This window comes from Bombina bombina, chromosome 6 (assembly GCF_027579735.1).
Source record: "Bombina bombina isolate aBomBom1 chromosome 6, aBomBom1.pri, whole genome shotgun sequence".
Lineage (NCBI taxonomy): Eukaryota > Metazoa > Chordata > Amphibia > Anura > Bombinatoridae > Bombina > Bombina bombina.
Window position 1 is genome coordinate 1,017,827,088 of NC_069504.1, and position 11,663 is coordinate 1,017,838,750.

Here is an 11,663-nt window from a genome sequence, read left to right on the forward strand (position 1 = left end):
ACAAATATGGTGGAAACAGCGGCACTTTTTATTAATAATTTTATATTAGAATCTCAAAGTGTCCCTTTTTAAAGTTTGACTTTTTCGTTGTTGTTCAGTTTTATTCTGTTTGCATTTTATATTTAGAAATCTTACAGACCATATAAAATACTACATATTTATTTTTCTTTTAACAGATCTTTATGCCGAGGGCAGTGGAGTGTAAAAGACCGGATGGAAATACTCTCACCAAAGAAGCAGTTTATTTTGCGCCCAATATAGCTGTTTGTCAGAGTGATGGTGGCAAAGAGGAAAGGGTATTTATTCCTCAGGAACTAGAGAGTTATATTCATTTTCAAGAACACCAATACTATTCTAATAATAACTGCAAGCAAACCTTGGACAAAAAAGAAACTTGCAAAGATACCTATTCAAAACGAGGGATAGGACTGGACTTCGCAACTCTTGACAGCGCGTTCCTGCTTTCTCAGGTGTTTCCGTCCCTCTGTATGGGAATGATTGTACAATTTATGCAATCTGTTACTGTGTACATTGCATCATCTGTCATTTTTGGAATATTTGCCATTTACCTGGCAAACAGAATTGTTTTTGACCAAAAAGACTTGCATAGTTAAATAATAATCTTTGTTCCGCTAATTTGTTGGTTAGATTTGTTGTTTACAGTGTTCATGTTTACAGTAATAGAAATGGATCTCTTCCAACACCGATAAATTGACACTGACATTTGAAAATGTTTATTTATAGTCACAAAACCTTTAAAATGTTATTTTGAAATAACTTTGTCCGTCATGAAAAATACTCATGCTAGATGTTAAAAAAAAATCCAATTCTTATCATGTAGAAAAACATTGTCATTTTTAGATGCATTTTAAACCAAATACATATTTCAGTATTAACCCTTTTTTATTTTCTGGTTCACATAACTTTTATAATAATGGTGCCTTTATCCTATTTTAATAATAACTGGTGATCAGTGACTTATGGAGTTACCAACAGTGCCTTCTTGGCTCTGCCTCAGGACCCAACTTGGATGCTTCATTACTAACACAGCACTGTCCCTGTTTAGAACTTAAAGGTACAGTAAAGTCAAATTTAAAGGGACAGTTTACTCAAAAAATGTCTCCCCTTTAATTTGTTCCCAATGATCCACTTTACCTGCTGGAGTGTATTAAATTGTTTATAAGTATTTCCATTACCCTTATATTGGCATTTTAAATAGTTTATTTAGCCTGTGGTATCCCCACCCATCCTGAAAGTTTTTGGCCTCGAGGCCAAGCTGTGTTAACACAGCCAGTAAAAGAAATAACACTCTCAGTGGGTTATAGAAGAAATAAGGTAATAAAATGTTAATTTTTCATTGCTCTCTCCAAGTATTGGTGATTGGTTTACGGACAGATATAAGATAAAGAAGCTGTATATGTACACAATGTGATAAAGTAATGAGATTTGATTATTAGATTATTATTAGGTTGTGGCTTCAAAACACAAAACCAGCTAATTCATATATACAAATAAGCCTTAAAAAAGCAAGTAATTTGAATCACATTAATCTTTTTCCGGTCCTATTTCAGAATGCATCCGACAAATGGTTTTTCCGCTTGCGGTCCAATGTCGGATAATTCTGACATAACTTTTCCACCGGGGAGACACGGAATGAGTCAACATAGTTGCTGTGCACATTTTCTCTGTGCATGACAGGCAATCATTGGGGCCAATAGCAAGTTTGTCTGCTTTGACTGGCAAGCAAAACAACCAACAGAACCCATACGTAATTTCTTGCTCTAGTGCACTCTTCACTCTCGCCTAACTTCCCCCAGGAAACGACGGTGCCCGGGGGAAACGGGCAAAAAACATACGATGGCCCAAGGGGCGTGATCATATGCATATGAACCAATTCCGTCCAGGCCACGCCCTCAGGAAATTCCCACAAACCACAATGCACGTTGAGAGCCTTCACAATCCAAAAGCCAGCAGCTAGCCATCGCCAGTTCACGAGGGCTGCTCAGGGCAACAACAGAACACTCAGTGGAAGTTTTCAACGCCGCCTCCCCAGCTGGGAGTGGGCCACGCACACACCACATATGTTTTTTTGTTTTCAGAAAATTAAATAAGACCTGCTGGAGCACTAAGTGTAATTTTATAGAATACTGTCCCTTTAAGCTTTGACGATTTAGATCTAGAATGCTATTTTCAACAACTTTCTAATTTACTTCTACTGTCAAATTTGCTTTGTTGTCTTGGTATCCTTTGTTGAAGAGTAAATCTAGGTAGGCTCATAGGAGATCAGGAGAGTACACATTTCTAGCATTCTAGCCAGCAGTTTTTGCAACAATGTACAACATTGCTACAAATATTGCTGCAAACACTGCTGCCATAGAATTTTAGGCGCGTGCACGCTGCAGATTTTCCATAAGCCTACCTAGGTTTACTCATCAATAAATGATACAAAAACAACAAATCAAATTTGAAATTTGAAGTACATTGGAAAGTTGATCTATCTTAATCGTCAAAGTTTAGTTTTGACTTTACTGTCCCTTTAAAAACCCTGGTCCCTGTACCGGCTGAAATTGTCCTACATTTACATTAGTTTATTTTTAGAAAATAGCAGCAGCTAGCCCATGCATTGCATGAGACCAGTTGCTTCCTTTAATAATTTTGGGTCGCTTAGTTACTTGTACTATGCCCATAAAAGTTACAATTAGTGGCCACATTGGATAAGAAAATCTCTCTTTATCCAATAAGGCCACCGAGTGACTAATTAAAATGGAAATTACTGGCCCAGAAGCAGGAAAACTGCCATTGATTAGTGGCGAGTGTTTCTTCCAGTTAGCTCACTAGCGGTTTCTTGCTCAGGAGCTGTTATGCAAATAGTTAAAGGGGCATCAAACTAAAATATATTCAGTCTTGCATATGAAAGGACAACATTTAAACACATTAAAATGTGTTCAAATTGGTATTGAAACTGTTGGCCAATACATGTTTGTGCAAAAATGATTCTCAAGGTGCAAGTGCTCATAGACTGGTAATTACAGTTCTGTTGATAGAAAGTTACAAGCCTAAAAATTAAAAAACAAAGCCGATTCTTGTTTTTTTTTTCAAGAAAAAATTGTAATTAATTTTAAAATATCCAACAAAGAAAAAAAATGTATTGCATATTTGTAATATTTTACCTATAAACAAACAATAAAACAAAAACAAATTATCATATTTCACACCGGATATGTATAATAGGGAAATGTATTCTGGAAATGTTTCCTTACACACTTTTCTCCCTAAAATAAAATACACTATATAACTATAAATATTTTATTTTCAAATATATTAAGGGGTGCAACTTAACAATATAGAACAGTAAAATATTTATTTGTAACAATTCTCTAACTTATGTACTGTATGGTTTTGTTAATCTTTTGAATGGTAACTACTGGTAATGAATCAGCATTTTGAAGCATTATTGTAATTTATAATACATCTAGGAATAAGCTGCTAATAATGTATTTATTTATTTTCCATAATGGGCTAATACCTCTTAATTGTAGTATGTAATTCTACTGTAGAATCAAAAGGTCTGCCTGCAATGCTATACTAAATTCATGAGTAAGGCCAGAACTAGCATTTATATTTTTATCAAATATTTATTTATTGCTATAACAATATATAGATGAGTCCATTAGTGTTGATTTTTAGTTGCTTTTAAAGTCTACCATAGTGGATGGTACAGATAGTTTAGCAAAAAAGCTGTTTATTAGATATGTGCATATTTTATTATGCAAATCCAGATATTTGTGTCTTGTACACTTATAAATTTGTCCCTCCAAAATAAGCCGAATGCCACAGATGACGGCCATTTTTTGGCATTCGTTTCACTAACAAAAAGTGCTGAATATTTGCACATATCTACTGTTAATTGTATTTAAACTGCAAGTAACTAATTAATCTTTGTAATATAAATAAAGCAGAAATCTGAATATGCCTGGTAAAGTATAAAATCATACAGCAGTGGTATATAGTATATCTTCACTCATCACATGTGCATATATCATTTGATTTTAAAAATGATGTGATTTGAGGACATATCACATATGTTTTTTCTGTTCATTTAATTAGTAAATATATTAGCATTAGATTATAATTAAGCTGTCTGGCTGTTCTACTGGCCATCCTCATTACAGCATATCCTGTAGTTTGCTAATTATTTTCTTGTTGTCTGGAATATTTGACCTTGTTTTATCTACATATTGTGTTTATACTGAAATTCAGCGACCCCTTTATAAACAATGTTTTCACACATGAACCATCTTAATCAAAATTGGACTTAAAAGGGACATGAAATACTTTGAGATTATAATATAAAATGTTTAATTATATGTAGCAAAACAACTTTTGCCATATATGTTCATTATTTATTTTGCCTCATTTTTCTGTAAATTAATTCTGAAAATTGTGGGCTTTCCAGTTCCTGTGAAAAGTGAAAATGCGGGCTCTAAAAATAACTGTTATATTTCATCCAGTCATTGGTTACACAATCTAGTGATCGATTTATAATTGTCCCTGATTGGCTTCAGCAGAGAAGAAAACCTAAGTTACAACGTGGTGAAGCCTATTGTTTTATGGACACTAAAACATGACATTCCTTTTTTTAATATTTAAACTAATATAATTTAAAAAAAGAACACACATCTATACATTATTCTCAAACTAATCTTTACTTTGAATACATCATTCTGTCTAGCGTTTAACATCCCTTTAATACTATTATTATTTTGATGATAAGGCTTTTTTTAACATCTTATGTCAAAGGAGTGTTGTGTATTTATAAGGTTTTCTTGGCACATAAGCCCATTTAATGTCACTAATTTGTACCTTCAGGTTTCTGTGTGATGTGAAGAAAAGTAAATTGGAAAATGTGTTAAATATCTCAAGGAAATGTTTTATCAAGTTAAGCAACACATTACCAGTAAGTGCCTGTTTCATACAAGAAATAATTTTATTTTGTTACTGGAAATAAATATAATTTATACTTTAGGTTGATAGATTGTTTGTAATATTAAATAATGTTTGTTTATATAATATGTTGCTTGTCTTTACATCAAATAAACTATCTTTTGGAAAAAAAAAAAAAAGATATCTTTCCATATTTTAAAGCTATCACTGTGCCGTTAGCGTCAGCTGATTCCACTGTAGGTGTCAACAAGGTGTTTGGGAATTTGATTTTCTGAAGCTGGAAAAACTTAAAGCATCATGTTATTAATGCATTATATTTTACTGAATATTCCAGTGCAAAAATTACATTTTACCTTGTTAGAGCATGCAGTTTTTCCAATATTGTGGCTCCAATTTTATGTGTTTAACCTCTGCAAAGATGTTAAACACACTCAGAGTGGCAAGTGCTGAAGCTGCCGAGCTGAACACAGACAGTGATTGGGGACTTATTACGGATGTGCTTTTGTTGCTTTTGTGTTGCAAAGTATGCCAAATATGGTCGTGCCTGCAGCAGCATTCAGCTCTTTTTTGGAGCTGGATATCTTTGTGGGAAAGTTCAACACACAACTATTATTCTCTTATTATTATTATTATCGGTTATTTGTAGAGCGCCAACAGATTCCGCAGCGCTATAAACATAGGCGGTATACAAGGTAGCAATTATAGGGATCAAGCGGGTAGAGGGCGCTGCCTAGAGTCGCACTGTTGTAGTCAGCTCTTGTGAAGGTGATCTGCAAGCAGTTGGCTTAGGCTTACATTCTAAGAGAGTTCAAGGGGATAGCAAGAGGAGGAGAGGAACTGCTATTAGGAAAGGTTAGTGTAGGTTGTATGCATCCCTGAACAGAAGAGTCTTTAGGGAGCGCTTGAAGCTTCTAAAACTAGGGGAGATTCTTGTGAAGCGAGGCAGAGAGCTCCACAAGATGGGAGCCAGTCTGGAGAAGTCCTGTAAATGGGAATGTGAGGAAGTAACAAGAGAGGAGGAGGTCGTGAGCAGAGCGAAGGGGGCTGAGGGAAGAGTATCTGGAGACTAGGTCTGAGATATAGATGGGAGCAGTACAGTTGAGGGCTTTGTATGTCAGAGTCAGACGTTTGTGTTTAGTCCTGGAGGCAAGAGGAAGCCAGTGAAGGGATTGGCAAAGAGGTGCAACAGATGAAGAACGATGTGTAAGGAAGATGAGCCTGGCAGAGGCATTCAATTTTGCATTGTAAAGGAGCTAGACGGCAGCTAGGGAGACCAGAGAGGACGGAGTTGCAGTAGTCAAGGCGGGGAAGGATGAGAGAGTGGATCAAAATCTTAGTTTTGTCTTGTGTAACAAAATATCTAATTTTAGAGACTTTTTAGGAGTGAAAGAAAGATCTGAGTCAAAGGTGATTCCAAGACATCAGGCATGCGGGGTAGGGATAATGATGGAGTTGTTGACAGTTATAGAGAGATGGGGTGGAGATTTTAGAAGAAGGGGGGGGAATAAGGAGCTCGGTTTTGGAGAGATTTAGCTTAAGGTAGTGAGAGGACATCCATCAAGAGATGAGAGAAAGACAGTGACATGGGTTAGCAAGGATGGAGATAGGTCTGGAGCAGAGATGTAAATTTGAGTGTCCTCGGCATACAAATTATATTGAAACCCATGGGACTTTATTAGGGAACCTAATGATGACGTGCAGATTAAGAAGAGAAGGTGACCGAGGACAGAGCCTTGCGATACCCCAACAGAAAGTGGTAACGGGGCAGAGGAAGCCCCATAGAAGACTACACTAAAGATAGGGTTAGACAGGTAGGAAGAGAACCACGAGAGGGCTGTGTCACAAATGCAGAAGGATTGGAGGGTTTGTTGCAAAAGAGGGTGGTCAACAGCATCAAAGGCTGCAGAGAGATCAAGAAGGATAAGCAGAGGCCTTTTAATTTTGTTGTAAGTAGGTCATTGGTAACCTTAACGATTGCTGTCTCTGTAGAGTGATGGGGGTGAAATCCAGATTGCAGTGGGTCAAGGAGGGAGTGTAATGTAAGGAAATGGGATAGGCGTGCATGTACTAGCTTTTCAAGAAGCTTTGAGGCAAGAGGGAGTAGGGAAATAGTGTGGTAGTTGGATGGGGAGGTTGGATCGAGAGAAGGTTTTTTTAGGATAGGTGTGACCAGTGCATGTTTTAGAGATGAGGGAAATATACCAGTGCTGAGGGAGAGGTTAAAAATGTGTGTGAGAATAGGGGTAAGGGTAGAAGAGAGGGAGAGGAGTAGCTGTGAGGGGATGGGGTTGAGGGGACAGGTAGTGAGGTGAGAGTGCAGTATAAGTGCAGAAACTTCTTACTCAGTAACAGGGGCGAAAGCGCTAACTATATGGCTGTGGGTTTTGGTTACTGGAGTCTGTGGAAAGGTACACGTGAATGTCTAGGAATGTGTGAAGTTCATGAGTACAAAAGTAAGGTGATTTTAAGAGGGATGGGTTAATAAACAGAGGAGGTGGTGAGGGGGGAAGAGTAATTGAGTAAAGTAGTTTGTAATGTAGGCAAGAGGTAGCAAAAAGGAATATGAATATATTAAGCATCTTTACAAAAGTGGGAACCAATTAAATAAATAAAACACAGAATTGCAGCAGTACTTGCATAAGGAAACAATAAGATACTTAAAACACATAATGACAAGTACTTGCCTTGTGTCTTGCCCCCTTGTCCAATCCTTGTTTAATTCTTGTATAATTCTTATCTTAGTGCCTCACTTATAAAATGTTCATGATCTGTAAAAATCCAGATCCTTTTTGTTTTAAACTTTCACAAGAAGAAATCCGGCAAAAAAGCCGAATGCTGCTGCCGGTGCGACCATATTTGGCATACTTTGCAACAAATGCGCATCCATAATACTTATACCCTGTTTTTTCTTCAGACCTAGAAACTTTTTTGAAAATAACTTTAGTTTGCAGAACTATCAAACCAAAGGAAAAAGCCACCATATGGAATGCAAATATATATATAATGCATTCCCAAAAAGTAAATCCACCCCCTGGGACATCAGCCTGGGTGCAAAAATGAAATAAATATAGAAGCAAACAAATGCACTCTCAGGTCTTCTTTGTAGTGGGTCAACAAACAGGGTTCACACAGACCCCTTCATCAGAATAAAGCAAACAGTGTCCTATTGCAACCTTAAATAGTGTTTCACATATCATTACAAGCAAAAACAAATCACCTGTGTGTTTCAGATAAGTTCCTTTGATCAACAGTGGAACGCACGCCATGCGTTCCACAAAACCGGAAATAGAATTACTTCCGGTTCAATAATGTCATTATTTACACAAAGATAGTAAATATAATCATCAAGCCTGCATCATTTATAGAATACGTGTGCTGATGCCTATGTATAAAACAGTAAAATGGGACTGAAAGCTCACTCATATGCGTTATAGAATACCTTAGTGAGGAATTTACTGATCACTGTTGGCATGCATGGTTGCGTACCGGAAGTACCTTCACTTCTGGTTTAGCAAACAAATCAGTGTAGGGATAAACGATTTATTGTAAGCAGTGTGTTCTCGAAAATTCAGGGAAATATTGATATTAAAAAGAGTGTAGTGTCTTACATAAATACTTCCCTTGTATATCTTCTCAAATGTTTGTGCCGTATGAATGCATTCACTGAAAGCGGAAGTGCCGCCACTTCCGGTTTAGTGAAAATTTTTCACTGAATAAACCCCACTGATTGTAAAGAGAGATTGTAATAATAGCTACTACCATGTGACCTCCAAATGTATTGTGCCAATATAAGCATCATACCTTATCTACTTCATACATGTGAAATGTGAAAAAATTCTATTAATAGAGAAACATTTAAATGTGCAAATAACGCTACCTAGGTTGTCATGGTTACCTATTCAGATAGCAAAAAACAATATGTCTAATAGGTGGCTCTTATTAAAGAGCTAAATGATGAAAAATAATAATATTGTAGCAAAGTGTGTCACATAAATCCAGTGACATTTTGAAATTGCAATTAATAATTGTCACATAAAAGACAGAACTTCTGAACACAAGATATATAGCAAAAAATTATGTCATGTAATACAAAAATAAAACATAAAAAATAGGGCATTTAGCATATATTCAATTTTTGGCTCACTCTGTGCTACATATTGAGGGTAAAACCAGATATTTAAAATGGTCCTCCTAATTAAATGTAAATACATTAGAGGTACCAAATCCAACCAATTGACACTACAATTCTCTGGATATTACAATCTTAAACACCTGGTAATCTTTAAAGGGGTCTACATCACATCGTATCTCATATCATACCATACTAATTAAGTAGCATATGATAAAAACATATTGGATCATCCCTACTGTATACAGAATTATGCAACAGAAAGGGGAACTTAAACCTGTAACAATTAAAAATTAATAGTGAATGTTCTGTTATTCCTTTGAAGTCCTGTGGAACCCTAAACTTCCCTTTCATTGTTAGAGTTCAAAACCGGCAGAAAGAAAACATCCAAATGGAGTCCATACCAGTCCTGGTTCCCACGGCTAAGGCTATTAGGGGGCATTGACAAAATTGAGTGACTCTTGCTCTAAAAAGTAGGGGATAAAAGGATGGACAGGATCCACCAACGTGTGATCCCGATCAATCCAACCCAGACAGCCCAGGACAATAAGAAACCTCACAACAGAATGTGTGCCATCCCCTAATATCCCCGCTGTGCCTACTACAATGAAGCACCGGCACCCCAGGTATGTATCAAATGCCATCACCTAAATAATGACCTTAAAATCTGGTACCGAATTAAGACCCCGGGGATGTATGGATCCCAAGCGGTAGATCCATTCTGCCTCTCGTCTGAGGAGCATCTTATCACGATCCCCTCCTCTATCAGGTTTAGGAATATGATCAATTAAGATGATTCTGATAGATGATACAGGATGCAAGCTCATCAGGCAATGCCGTGCCACCGGTTAATCAGATTGCCCAGTTTCCAGGGCTTGACAAATAGACAGACGGTGATTAGCCATTCTCTCCTTGATGGTACCTCGTGTTTTTCCCACAAAGAATGAAGCACACGGGCAAATAAGTAGATATACCACGTGTGTTGTATTACAGGAGATGGAATACCTGATGTTGTAAATTTTATTCTTATGTGGATGATGGAAAGTTTTTGTTGCTATCATTGAATTACAGGTGATGCACCCCAGGCATTTGTGACAACCTCTTATGTTGACTTTCTGTGTTGGTTGATAGCATAACTTAGAGTCCGTTTTCACCAGGAGATCTCTGAGGTTAATACCCCTTTTAAATCCAACCATTGGTTTTGTGTTATTCATACAGGGGAGTCTTGTATCAGATGTCAACAAAGACCAGTGTTTGTTCAAGATATACCCCGTTTGCCTGTTATTTGGAGCAAAAGTGGTGCTCATGATAATAGGAGTAGGTGAAATGTCTTCTGTCTCAACCCTACTCGTAATGACATGGTCCTTGACCTCATCCAGTATGTTTTCCACAGTATCTCTGTTGTAACCCCTCTCAAGGAACTTTTGTTTCATTGAATGCATCTGGGAGACCCCTGTTTCCCTATCTGTGTTGTTCCTTAGTGTTCTAATGAGTTGGGACTTCACTATACCTTTAAAAAGCGACGGGGGGTGGCAGCTTTCTGCCCTCTATAGGGAGTTGCGATCAGTGGGCTTAGTATATAGGGTTGTTCCTAATCTATTCCCTATAATAAAGATAGAAACATCCAAGAAATGTATGCTATGTTCATCAACATTGATTTTGAATCTCACTGTGGACTCTGTGGAGTTAATTTTATTGAACCATGTGTCTAATGCACTCCTACCCCCTCTCCAGATCAAAATTATATTGTCTATATAACGTTTATAAAAGAGAATAGAGGATTCAGGGTGTGACCATAGATGCTGGTTCTCAAAGGCCGACATAAAGGTTTTAGCGTAGGCCGGGGCCAAATTCGAGCCCATGGCCGTTCCTGTGAGTTGAACATAATAACTGTCTTCAAAACGGAAATAATTTCTTTTGAGACATAGTTCCACTAAGGCAAGGACAAATTCAATTGGTGGGCCACTGTACACATCAAAATGTATTAGATGTTCTTTAATTGCTTCTAGTCCTTGCTCATGGGGAATAATAGTATACAAATTATTGACATCAAGGCTCACCAACAGGTCACCCTCTTGTATCTGTACTTTGGTCAGCTGTTGAATGAGATCATTAGTATCTAAAAGAAAGGACCTCGTATTCTTGACCATGGGTTGTAATAGTGTATCTACATATTGGCCCACCGGTTGAAAAATAGAACCCCTGGCTGACACTATAGCTCTGCCAGGGGGTTTATGGAGTGATTTGTGAATTTTCTGTATTGTGTATAGAATAAGGGGGTAATTGGACAATCTGTGATACAGAAATCTCTAATGGATTCACTAATATACCCTTGTGTGAACCCCATCCAGATAGTTTCATCAAGCTCATTTTTATATGGAGATGTTGGGTCAAAAGTTAGCTTCTTTTATGTTAATGTGTCTGATAATTGAAGAATAATATCTTAACGATAGTCAATGTAGTCCATTAGGACTATGGCCCCTCCCTTAGCCGCTGGGCGAATAATTAATGTGGGGTCCCCTTGGAGTGACTTAATGGCTATATGTTCATCTCTAGACAAATTATTCTTCCATTTAGTTTCTACCGTCTC

At 37.2% G+C, this 11,663-nt stretch overlaps 1 protein-coding gene across 1 annotated transcript in view; it reads left to right on the plus strand.

Annotated features, from left to right (window-relative positions):
• LOC128664067 (solute carrier family 45 member 3-like) overlaps positions 1-4,947 on the plus strand; it is a 296,255-nt gene extending 291,308 nt beyond the window's left edge. Inside the window, exon 5 of the mRNA XM_053718743.1 lies at positions 177-4,947. Coding sequence (XP_053574718.1) covers positions 177-614 — 438 coding nt within the window. The 3' untranslated portion in view covers positions 615-4,947. The remainder of the gene's footprint in view (positions 1-176) is intronic.
• The last annotated feature ends 6,716 nt before the right edge of the window (positions 4,948-11,663 follow it).